This window comes from Boleophthalmus pectinirostris, unplaced genomic scaffold, assembly GCF_026225935.1.
Source record: "Boleophthalmus pectinirostris isolate CB_2022bp ecotype Guang Dong unplaced genomic scaffold, ASM2622593v1 HiC_scaffold_19, whole genome shotgun sequence".
Classification (NCBI taxonomy): domain Eukaryota; kingdom Metazoa; phylum Chordata; class Actinopteri; order Gobiiformes; family Gobiidae; genus Boleophthalmus; species Boleophthalmus pectinirostris.
In genome coordinates this window covers 6,039,997-6,053,416 of record NW_026571140.1, presented here as the reverse complement: position 1 = coordinate 6,053,416, position 13,420 = coordinate 6,039,997, and the positions used below count along the sequence as shown (strand labels likewise).

General features: G+C 42.2%; 1 protein-coding gene across 1 annotated transcript in view; it reads right to left on the bottom strand.

Moving 5' to 3' along the window:
• Window positions 1–13,420, bottom strand: part of tspan4a (tetraspanin 4a) — a 649,126-nt gene that overhangs the window by 223,279 nt on the left and 412,427 nt on the right. The window contains exon 3 of the mRNA XM_055154781.1: window positions 15–89. Within this exon, the coding sequence (XP_055010756.1) occupies window positions 15–89 (75 nt within the window). The remainder of the gene's footprint in view (window positions 1–14; window positions 90–13,420) is intronic.

Genomic DNA, 13,420 nt, shown 5'->3' with positions numbered 1-13,420 from the left:
GTGGACAGTCCTACCTCGTCCTGGTAGATGAAGAACAACATGATGGACAGGATCTCCAGGAAGAAGATGAGCAGCAGCACGATGAAGAACTGTGGACATAAGGAGGACAAGAGTTACTATGGCAACATGGTATGTTCTTTCATGTTTTCAGAATACTCAGTAAATATCACATTTTTACACCACAGTGGTGCATCATTGCATCAGTCGTAGAAGAGACCAAAGTCTGTCTGCAGAAAACAGTCACAGCTCGTCTTTGGTCGTACACCGGCTGTAAGTTTGATCTTTGTCCTGGCCTCAATGACCTATGACCCAGTACGTTTAGTCTGAATTCCAGAAGTAGTAGTAATGAACTGAACATATTAGGCAGAATACACTTTTATTTAAGGCACATTTAAGGCGTGAGGACTCCAATCTCTGCCCACTTTTTGTACTAGGATTATGAAAATGATTCACGCTCTGGTTCATACATGTAGGGTTCAAATATCTCATGTAGCCATAAAAAAACCAAACACAGAACATGTTGTTGAAAATCTGTACTATGAAGAGGCGGTAGTTGCAGTTTTGCAGAGAAACCCATTTCTGTTATTAAGTTGTCTTAGATCAATGATAATGCTAATTCTTCTTATTATGTCTATTTGTTTTTCCTATCTATATATTTCTTTCAGCACTGTGCTTCACGCAGAGTAATTTTGGCCCCTAGTTTTCTCCACATCATCTGATTTGAAGTGGCGAGGGCCCCTATAGCCTGTGCTGAGAGGGACTGCACCTCAGAGGGGAAGAGTACAAAGCGGTGCAGTCACACTGCCACTGGACTGTGGCCTCATATATTTCAGTGACAGCTCAGAACACATACAGGGAGAGGTCCCATATTTCACGATGTCCAGCACCCAGGGGCCCCCCACCTCTCTGTGAATCCAGGCAGCACCCTCGGGCTCTCTATGAGAATCCCACCTCTATGAGCCAGGCAACACCCAGGCCCCACACTTCTCTATGAGCCTGGGCAGTAAACACTTCTGCATCTACTTTTAGATAAACTTCTCTCTGGCTCAAAATTCAAGTTGTCCACTGATCTTTTTAAATAATGTATGTGTAATGTAATAATAAATTATTCTGATTTTGTCAGCTCTCAGAAGGTAAGTACTTGGATGGGAGACTGCTGGGAATTCCAGGTGCCTCAGTGGGGCGCCGGTGGCAAAAAAAAAAAAATTAAATAAAATAAAAAACGCTGTTGCATCCTTAGGCAAGACACTTCACCCACATTGCGTAGTATGAATGTGGTGTGTGTGAGTGTTGGTCAAAGGCGCTGATGGCGCTGAGTGTCCTGTCCTGACATGGGGTCATTGTGTGGGAACCTGCTGCTTTAGTTTAGAGCACTGGAGCAGCTTCTCTGATTTCTATGACGGTGTGGACTGAGCATGTACAGCATCATCAGAGGGTCTGTTCTGGTCCAGTGCATACTGATCTGAGTCGAGTGTGTCTGGATCCATAGTGTGTGTGTGTCTCCTCTCAAGGCATTTCATGTGATGGGTGTTAATGTAATGTAATAGTCCACAGTCATTCAATGATGTCAACAGGATTTTCTTTGTAACAGGCACAATAACAGTGGACTTAAAGTAGAAAGGACAGGACAGGTTTAATGTGTCCATGAGGACATCAGCTCAGATGAGCAGCTTTAAACACACACTCATACATGCATGCGCACACACGCACACACACACACACACAAACACACACACACAAACACACACAGGCATGTTATTCCTTGAGTGAATTGTGCTCAAGATCTGATGCACCTCTACTACACAGACAGCTGCATATGGCCCGTGCACTCACTCTGTTGGTTGAAGTTGAGGACCTCAGATTTAGATCTGGTTGAGTTGATCAGGCAGCATATGGCTGTATGGGGTGAAGTGTTCTGTTGGTGGTTGATGAAGTGCTGTGTCCTCTGCCCCATGCACCGGGAGTCAGAGGAGGAGGTGTAATCCTCAAGCCTCTGGGTGTATTGTCTCCTGGACAATTTGAGCGTTCTATTATTATTGTATTTTATTGCTCAGTGTGCTTAAATTGCCCCTCGGGGACAAATAAAGTGATATTGATTAACATAGTTGTTAATGGTATATCATCTCTTTAAATACACAAAGCTGCATCCACATCCCTTGTTCACTTCTCGGTGTTTTATCCAGCAGAGCAGACTGTTGCCATAGCTTCTTGTGCATGAGGACTTTTTTAAAGGGAGTATTTGAGAAGTGCAGTCTCCAGCTCTTCTGAATACTTAATGCATCTCCTCCAGCACATAATGACTTTGTGTGAGCAGACTGGAAGTGCACATTGTGCTTATATGTCTGCTCACGAGGAGCCAGGGGAGTTCAGATACAGCTGCTGGATGAGAATGAGCTTATTCACTGTTCAGAAGGCAGACAGATGATGTTTTAATGTAGAATAGACAGAACAGCATCATTACATTACCATCAGCACTTTTACTGAACTCTTTAAAGACCCAATAGTTGAAAGCATTTGGTGACATCTTTAAGAACATACATCATATTTCTGTGCCAGCTTTGTCTTCTTGGACACTAACTTCCAGCCAAACTTCTCTTTTTCACTATTTCCACCTGGCCTGAGAATATGCTAATGTGTTCCACAGTCCTGCCTCGAAGGGAGTGGAGCAGTGACAGAGGCGAGGGAGCAGAGCAGAGTGTCTTTTATACTGCATTCTCAGCGTGCCCTGAATGCACCACGCTGTTCTCCCGACAGAGGAGCGGAGGGGGGTAAGGAGGTGGCAGAGAGGTAGTCCTATATAGAGCACAGATGTCCATAGAATCCTTTATTGATTTGGAATAGCAGCCTCAGGCTGTTCGGTCATGGCCTGTCTTCAAATGTCTTCGAGTGAGAGATGAAGTGCAGAAATCCACCCATCCATCCATTTTCTTCTGCTTTATCCGGGGTTGGGTCACGTGTAGAAAAAATAAAGTACAATAAAGTGCAAAAAATAATGTTTAACTTAAATATTATTTATCTTTATTTGAAGTGAATATATGTTGAAAAAATGGGAAAGAATTAAGAACAGAAGAGTGAAAGAAAGAGAAGGAGAGGGAGAAGTAAAGAAAAGGAGAGAGATTGAGAGAGAAAAAGAGAGGGATACAGAGAGGCAAAGACAGGGAAAGAGAGAGAAAAAGGGGGAAACAAAAAGAGAGAGAGAGAGAGAGAGACAGAGAGACAGAGGAGTAAAGAGTGTAGAGCAGAACAGGCTGCAGTCCCTGAGGCTTGCAGCACAGCCTCACGTCGAGAGCAGCTCTGAAATACAAGTCTGATCAATCCTTCTTGTCGAGTCAGCAGTTGTCACTATATACTCTGTACTGCACTGTGAAGTACACAGTACTCAGTACTGCACTGTAAAGTACACCCTATTCTGTACTAATGTGCCTTCATGCCCTATGGTAATTATAAATACAAAAAACTGACATCAAAATTGCACATGCACATGGTGATCAGACTTTATAATTTAATTATGTCAAATTTCAACTCATTTATATGAATATGAGTAGGTAGTTCATTTCGACAATCGTATTCTGCTCAAATAGGCTCCTGACTAAAGGGAGCACATACCAACAGGACAATTTAACCAGTCAAATCAAATAATGCTCCCACTGTAGAATCACTATTATTCACTCATTTATGTGAATTTGGGTAGAGGAGCTCATGTCCACAAGCTGATATCTTTTATCAAATAAAACTCCCACTATAGAAGAGAAAGAAATGACTGGAAACACTGAAATCTTTATATTACATAGTGTTATGTAAGATTTAACGCTAATATCACAGGCTACAGTGTGAATGTCCTGTTATAATATAGTGATATTTTATTTATACAGCACCTTTACAAACAAAGTTACGTTTCATGCCAACAAAATCAATCATTGAACATAGGTATTCTGCCACACATGTCGCACATGTCAATGTTTACACGCTTAACTGGTCAAAACAGACAATAAAACCAATACACTTTTAAAATGTGACTTGTTACTCCACTTCTGCCTTGGGAGCTCAAATCGAAGAGCATTTAAACTGTAATAGAGCTTCTGGCTCGTGCGCATGCGTAGTAACGATAAGGAGCTCAAATCGATAGGAAACCAGCCCAAGCATCTTGATATATGGAAGCGCAAAGTATAATCTGCTATGACATTAATATTATTCATGTCGAAAAATAGTAAAGTGCCGCTACTTCAACAATGAAAAAAAGAAATGGGATGTTTGAAAAATAATGTTGATGCCGCTTCTCTGACAAGTAGACGTCAATGTCTAAATAGCGGCATGTCGGAATAGCAGCATGTAACCGTTTCCTCATCCAACAATGTCTCCGATTTAAAGGTTGTATGGAGGATTTTTTTTTTTTTTCCAGTTTCAAATTGTCAATGAAATTTTAAAATACCATTACAGAGATGCAGCAGCCTTGTAATTATGATGACCAAAAAATAAAAATAAAATGAATGAAAATCTATCGACTGTGGACGTAGTGAGGCCAGATAAACATCAGCCAAGAGAAAACAAGGCTCCCTCTTTATCTATTGGCTGTTAGGTTGTTAATCAAACTCCCTACGTTTCTAGTGTAACTGACTCACCAGCGCGCAGGGATTACGTGGATTATGTAGCGGTTCTTAGAGGCTTTTTCAAACTGTCGCTTCCTCGCAGTTCGCACAAACTTTGTTGCGATTGCGGACGAGAATCCACGACCAGTTCGCCGCAAAAGAAAGTCCGTTTTTGAGGAAAGAAGAGAAGGGGAAAAGGAGCAAAGCCAAACTGAGGTGATTCTTGGAGATCTCTTCCAGCGATGGTGGGACTGAAGCAAACGAAGGGTCTAAAACTGACACGTCGGTTGCTAAATTATTTCTAGACAGGTCACTTCAACAGTAATTCTGAACACGCACTGGCTGTAAACAAGTGTGATTTCTAGAGTAAGGAAGTGGGAGGAGGTGTTTCTACTGAGGGAGCTGTCGAGGAGGAAGGTGGTGTCACGTGTGCACAAGAACTGTCACTGTATTTCTCTTCCCTTAAAAAAAATCCTCTATACAACCTTTAATCAAATAGGCGAGTTTCATTGTTGACAAAAGCGTGCGTTGCAAGCTGGGAATTATTTTGGTCGGCAGCAATAAACACTAATTCAACATGATGGACGGAGCGAGAAAGCACGTAAAGGGTATTGATCCCGGTTATTTATTCACTCTAACGGCAGAGGACCCAAGACCATTTGACCAGAAACTGGTCATAAGCATCGATGGAGCCAAATCACCCTTTTCAACCCCGACAAAAGGTGGACCAAACCAAATTTCTGGTCAGAATCGCCAACTACCTGGACAAATATTCACTTGGGCGATATCCACAATGACTTGGTGGAAACTCCTGGGCCATTCACAGCAGAAAAGATGAAAACCTCCAAGAGTCTCGATACGTTGTTGAACTTGTTGGAGTCCACGGTTTGTTAGGATCTTCTATTCTGCGGATGTTTGAAAGCCGTTTAATTCACCGTTAGCGGTTCTTTTCACTCAGAATACTGAAAAAAGACATTTTGGCTGCGTTCAGACTGCAGCATGAAGTGACCCAAATCCGATTTTTTGGCCTCTATGTGACCTGTATCTGATCTCTTAATGACAGTCTGAACGACACAGATCCGATTTTTTCAAATGCGGCTCAGGCCACTTGGATATGTGCTCCTAATATCTGATCTTTTGACATGCGACTTCAGTCTGAACGGCCAAAGCGCATTCATTCGACCTACTCGTTATCAACAAGCCACAAACGTCACTATTCTGTGCTGAAGTAGGCGAAAATTGTTAATGAACTCTGTGTCACTGAAGCGAAGCACATCACCACTCACCACTCCTGTCTCCGTCTCCACATCCACACGTTCCTTTCAATAGACATCGCTGGCGCTGTCCCACAAAACGCCACGACCAAAAACCTCATCCTTCTCCTTCTCAATCTCCTCCTTAAAACAAGTAAGTTGTTCATGTTCTGGCTCTGGTACGAGAGGAACTTTAAAATCTCCAGATGCTCAATGCTCGTGTCCATGTTTGGACAACTTTCGTAAACACAGAGCACGCTCACTGCAGTTGACGTCATCGTGTCCTCCAATGTGCATGCGGGACACTTTTGGGCCATTTACTGTTCACACTGGAGTCACATACAAGTCGAATTTAATTGGAAATGTGAACGACCTCACAAAAACATTGGATTTCACAAAAAAATCGGAATTGAGCGTTAAGCCCTGCAGTCTGAACGTAGCCTTTCCTTCTTCCGTGCTTCCGATAATGCAGCAGGAATTTACCATTATCGAGGATAAATACGCGAGGTTACGCACTGTGTTTGACGCTATCGTGTTTCTTGCCTCCGACCAAAATATTTCCCAGCATGCAACGCGGGCTTTTAATAACAATGACGTCAGCTGAAACTCGCCTATAGTGTCTTCCTGGCAGTTCTTTCCTTATGGTTCTTGTCCGACAAAATGCCTTCAGAATGTACAATTTGATTTTTTCTTTTTTTTTTCTTTTTGGTCCATCATACTGTGAAATGAAAGGACATTCTTTATAGAAGGGGAAACTATTATGCTGCAAATACCCCGAATAAAAGCCCACAGTGGGTCCAGGAATTAAACTGGTGACCTTTTTCGCTGTGAGGTGAGCGCACTAACCACTGCGCCTCTGCGTTTTTGAACCATAATAGGACGCCATGCTACCCAGGCGTCACGCTGTTCGATTAGCATACAGCAATAAACACGTCCTTTTTCACGGGCTTGTCACCATCATAATACATGTACACAGCGCGCGGGCTAATTGGCGAGCACAGATGCCTGTAGCCGCACGGGGCCCGTCTGGGGGGGGGCCCTCTGTGTACTGTCTGTGTAATTGGAGTCCCTGCAGCGGCTCTGAGAGAGGGGGACCCGCCGGGGGCCTCGGGGGTGTATGAGGACGGACGGTCGCTTCGAAGGAGACCTGAGTAATGAAGCGTCTGGGGCCAGTATTGCTCAGAGCGCCGTGGAAGTACAGAACACACCTGCTGTAGGGATGAGAAATGTATAACTGCAGTACCTCATTCGTCCAGGTGTGGTGCAGTGTACAAGGTTTCAGCGGTGGTCGTCTGGAGGTACGTGCACCAGCTGGACGTGAGAAGAGTCATAGTTTTTACTAAACCTCTGAAATAAATTCAAAATAAGTAGCAAAAGTAGCAAGAGATTGGTGTCGAATAAGGTGTAATTATATAAATCTATATGTACAAGTAAAAATAAGTAGGGAGTATTATATGTTACTTAAGAGTGAGTTGTTGTATAGTTGTAGGGAGTATTATCTGTTCCATAAGGGTGAGTTGTTGTGCAGTTGTAGGGAGTATTATCTATTACATCAGGGTGAACAGTTGTACAGTTGTAGGGAGTAATATCTGTTACATAAGGGTGAGTTGTTGTGCAGTTGTAGGGAGTATTATCTGTTCCATAAGGGTGAGTTGTTGTATAGTTGTAGGGAGTATTATCTATTACGTAAGGGAGAGTTGTACAGTTGTCGGGAGTATTACCTTTAGTTAAGGATGAGTTGTACAGTTGTAGGGAGTATTACCTTTAGTTAAGGGTGAGTTGTACAGTTGTAGGGAGTATTACCTTTAGTTAAGGATGAGTTGTACAGTTGTAGGGAGTATTACCTTTAGTTAAGGATGAGTTGTACAGTTGTAGGGAGTATTATCTTTAGTTAAGGATGAGTTGTACAGTTGTAGGGAGTATTACCTTTAGTTAAGGGTGAGTTGTACAGTTGTAGGGAGTATTATCTTTAGTTAAGGGTGAGTTGTTGTACAGTTGTGCAGAAGGTCCACAATAATAAGTAGTAGTGACGTTACACACGATGCTGTGGTATAATCCAACACAACCATCTGCAGTGAAAACTTAATGACTGAACATCTTCCATAGTGAAATGTCACAGAGTATTGCTTTATAAACTCTTGAACTTTGATTCAAGGATAATGTCTCCTTGTGGCCAGTACTCAGAGCGCTGCCCCTAAAAATTACACTGACAAAGCACTTTTCAAAATATTCAAGTCCAGGTTTATACTTTCACACTCATAGTGTTGAAACAGCAGGATGAACTGGCAGGACATTCACAGTCACATTTCCATCTGTTCAGGAAAACCTCTTCAAATAAAAAAGTGACATTTATGGTACAACTGGTAATAATAATCATGTACTACACTTGTGATGTACTTCATAGTCTGTTCAGAGCCTCTCGAAGCACTACACCGAAGCTAGTATTCATTCACTCCACACTCAGTGGTGGGAAGATACTACTGTAGCCACAGCTGCCCAGGGGCAGACTGACAGGTGCAAGCCTGCCAATCTGCCCCTCTGACCACCACCAGCACTCACATCTGTGCTCTCTGAGTGTGACAGATGAACAGCTAATGGCATAAAAGAATCTGTTCAGTTTACACTTTGGGAGTCAGAACCTTCCTCCTGAGGCACCAGCTCAAACTGACTGGGAAGAACATGAGCTGGGTCCCTGAACTTCCTGTCTAGTTTCCTTAAAAATGTTCTCAAGTGAACTAGCAACCACAGTCAAAATTTAGGATTTCGGTTACCAAACCATGTTGACATATAATGCAAAGTAGATTCCACACAAGCTCTGTAAAAACATCAGCAGAATCCATGAGGCGTCTTAAAAAATAGAGACACTGGTTGATTCTTCTTCTGACTCCACTGAAGCTGAGAGTCCAAGTAGACTCTTAACCTCTGCTGTGGTATCTCACTGAGGTCAAAATCATCTCTTTTGTCTTTTTCACGGTTAAGACCTGGCTGTGTTCCTCACACCAATGAACCACTTCATTCAGAGACCAAACTGACCCAAGAACAAACAAAAGAAGTAGCAGTCATGTCTCCCCTTTAGCGGACTATAGTTAGTCCAATTGGAAAATACTTTTCCTTTCATTTGTGCCGGAGCTGTGTGTGCAGCAGAAGCACAGGCGGCTCTCTCTCCTGTGTCCTGTGGCCGCTCCCTCTTCAAATACAAATCAAATCATCAAACCACACACTCCACACAGCCTCCAGAGCACACTCCTGTTTTTGGATTTTACTTCTCTGACCTGCTCAGATTAAAATCCACTGCTCTCAGATCTGAACCAGGCCCGGGTCAAGTGCTCCTCCTCTGAAGTAGCTCAGCGCCCCCTTCAGGCTGACTGCACCATCGCAAAGACAAACACAGCAGACACTTTTAAATATGGATGCATTAACCCGAGGAACCCAGAGGGGCATGTATTATGAAGGACGTGCTCCAGATGAATGCCAGGAGACTTACAAATGCTACCTGTCAATCAAAGTATGTGTTTTTTTTCTCAAATATGTGATTTTCCCTCAGCATATGCAAATGGTGTTTGTTGATTCTGCTTGTCCCTTCTCATCAGGGGTTGAGGAAGTGAATCTGGTACATTGGGATTTAAAGTTCCTACTTTTTATTTTTTGTCCAGATGCCCTTCCCATCAAACCATCCAGTCTGATTTATTGTGCTTCATTGATTATGGGCAAGAATAGAAAAGGCCATTTAAGCACAGTCAATACATAGAAGGTGTGTTTTGTTTCATTCACACATTTAACACAAATCCTTCATATCATGGAGTTCTTTTCTCAAACAGAAAACACTTTGTTCTACTTTGTGATGTCATGTGGTAATACAGTTAGTGCGCCAGTGTGTTTTTAAACTCCTCTCTCATTAAGTAGTATACATGCATCAGGAATTTCAGACTTCCGGTCATTGTGCAATGTATGCTGGGAAGGATTTTCCGAAAAAGTGAGCATCAAACCCCCATGTTTGTTTTCCCAGTGGGACAGTCTATTGACAAAGCCAGTCTTTTCTAGTCTTTTGAACCATCATCACCACCAGTCACTTTTGTTTCTGGTTCTGATATTGTCGTATTTTAGTTTTGGGATTCGGACATTGTAATTGTGTGGTTGTTGGATCCTAACAGCGTAAAACGGCTCAAGAAATGGGCTTTGGAAATGTTCGAACTCCATAACTGTAAAAAGGGAATCAGATGTGTGTGACTGCAAACCTCTGTTCAAATTGTTTCTCTTCCCAACGGAATTGAAAAATAGTGAAAGATGAAGGATTGATCCACAGGAAGGACCAAAAAGGAAACCTTTGGCTGCCTAAATCATCCCAAGTTTGCAGCGAACATTTTGTATATGGATTGACAACAAAACGGGATCCTGTTTCTTAAGCGAGAGGTGCAGAAGACAAACAGACTGAGCTCGCACTTTCTTGTTCTTGTTGCTTTACATCAACATCACGTCTTGGTCACTATGCAGTGGAAGGTGTTTTCTGGTGAACAGCTGGAGCCTTTCGCTTTGGTGTTGACTTTTTAAACTCATAACCAAGGTTGAGCGAGGGATCGGGGTTTTGCTTTGTTGTCACTCCACATACAAAATGTTCACTGCAAACTTGGGATGATTTAGGCAGCCGAAGGTTTCCTTTTTCGTCCTTCCTGTGTATCAGTACTGCCCATCACCTTCACCTTTCACTATTTTCCAAATCCAATGGGAAGGGAAACAGTTTGAAAGGTTTGCAGTCACACACATCTGATTCCCTTTTGCAGTTATGGAGTTTGCAAACATCCGGAGCCTATTTCTCAAGCCGTTTTAGGACATCCAACAACCACACAATTACGATGTCCAAATCCCAAAACTAAAATATGACAATATCAGAACCAGAAACAAAAGCAATATGGTTCAAAAGACTTGAAAAGATCGGCTTTGAAAATAGACGCATCCCACTGGGAAATCAAACATGGCGGTTTGATGTTCACTTTTTCAGAGGATCCTTCCCAGTATGCATTGCGCGATGACCTTACGTCTGAAATTTGTGATGCATGTATTGACGTAAAAGGTCTACTGCCGCCAAGAGTTTGCGGTTGGAATTGCATCAGTGATCATCGAATTCTCCGGTTGTTCTTCTCGTCACTTGATTGACAGAACAGCAGCACTTCAGGGGCTAATCAAAACAAAAACAAAACACAACTCTAGATATGTTTTTGACTCATAACCTAAAACTCAAGAGCCTCTTTGCGTAATATAGGTCCTTTAAAGGCTGGGTCAAATGCAGAGGACACGTCAGCACACACAGCCTCTTTAAACCCCTAACCTTGCGTCGCCCCTGTACTTTGACTGTATTATAAATGTGGGTGTTTATGGGTACAGTTGGAGGTAGAGATTGTCCCTGGAGGCGAGCCAAAGTCATATCCATATAAATTGTTTGCCGTCTCCTCCTTATTATTATGGGATGTGGTTTTATGCTTGGTTTAGTGCAGGTGTGGAGGGCTGCACAGCATATGGAGGAGTCTGTTTTGATCAGATTGTCCCCACATTGGCTTTGTACATACAGCAGCGGAAAGTAATGAAGTTCAAAAGTCAAAGTATAGTATTTAAGAGCAGTTTTGTAGGTATTTGTACATTTTATAGTGGATACTTTTGACTTTTACTTCACTACATTTGGAAGCATTTATCTGTACTTTCATCTCCACTACATTTTTGATCTGGATTGAAAAGTAAAAAGTACTTTTCTTTATGGCGTGAGACCTGCTGAAATGGCTGAGACTTTTGTTGTTGTTTTTTTAGCACATTTCATTTGAGTTAACGCCAAAACGTTGAGCAAACCAAATACACAAAAACACAAAAACAGTGATAAATCAACTGAACCATTTAAAATCAACTAAAATCACTACATTTGATGCTTTAACTGCTAATAAATCTCTGCAATATACTTCACAGGTACTGCAATAGTTTTACTTATGCAGATTTTTTTATGTGGTACTTTAACTTTTACTTGAGTAATCTTTTGCCCCTATATCTGAACTTTTATTTGAGTAACAAAATAGAGTACTTCATCCGCCACTGACGTAGAGACACATGAAATCAGTGACCAAAGTGCGGAGAAGATGAGATGTTTTACCTAGACCAAATCAGCTGTGTTTTATTTACCCTGTTTTTCGGACTATGGCAACGTTCAGACTGCAGCCTGAAGTGACCCAAATCTGATTTTTTGGCCCCTATGTGACCTGTATCTGATCTTTTAATGAACGACACAGATCCGATTTTTTCAAATGTGACCCAGGACACTTGGATATGTGCTCCTGAAACCGATACATATCCGATCTTTTGACATGCGACTTCAGTCTGAACGGCCAAAGCGCATTCATTCGACCTACACGTTATCAACAAGCCACAAACGTCACTATTCTGCGCTGAAGTAGGCGAAAATTGTTAATGAACTCCATGTCACTGAAGCGAAGCACATCACCACTCACCACTCTTGGCTACGTCTCCGCATCCACATGTTCCTTTCAACGGACTGACCCACAAAACACCACGGCCAAAAACCTCGTCGTTCTCCTTCTCAATCTCCTCCTTAAAACAAGTAAGTTGTTCATGTTCTGGCTCCGGTACGAGAGGAACTTAAAAATCTCCAGGTGCTCAATGCTCGCGTCCATGTTTGGACAACTTCCGTAAACACAGAGCACGATCTCTGTGGTTGACGTTGTGTCTTCCAGTGCACATGGGGGACACGTTTGGGCCGTTTAATGTCCACACTGGAGATCACATACAAGTCGCATTTAGTTGGAAATGTGAACGACCTCGCAAAAACATCGGATTTCACAAAAAAATCCGAATTGAGCGTTAAGCCCTGCAGTCTGAACGTAGCCTATAAGTCACACTTTGTTTCATGGTTTGGGTGGTCCTTTTGACGTATACTCCAGTGCGACCTAGGCTCGTCTGCCAGTATCTGCTACTCCTATTACTCCTGTACCACTGTCACTTCACTCTACTGCGCATGTCTCCTGCAGAAAGAGCCTCTGTTCTGTCTGTATCATGTCAGTCGATCACACCATTACTTCTGTACCACTGAAAATTTAACATTTAAACAAACTTATATAGACAACCGAAACCATCCTGTCGGGATTCAGAAAGGCCAGAATAATTCTAACTGGAACTGACAACAGACTCAGAAGTGACACCGAGGATGAAGAATTGAATGGATTTAGTGATCTGGAGTGAGATGGAGAGTTTGGTAAACTTGTTCTGTTCTGTTGTTTATGTTATAGTTTATCTGAAGAACTGTTCATATGTGACGTTAACAGTCTGTTGTTTTTGTTCTATTGTTATTACAGGAAATGTCAGTTCCTGGTCTTTGATTTTATAAGAAACATTTCTCCAAAAAGGGTGACTAATATATGTTTTTGTCTTCTTCATTACACATTTTCTGGCTGGTGCAACTTCTACTCTGAGCAACTTATTGTCTGGAAAGTTCAGTAAGTGCATTTATAGGTTTTAAAGGTCCTCTATTACACAAATTTGACTCCTGTGCGCTTTAAGTTTTGTTGTAATGTTTTAATCTCATCAAAT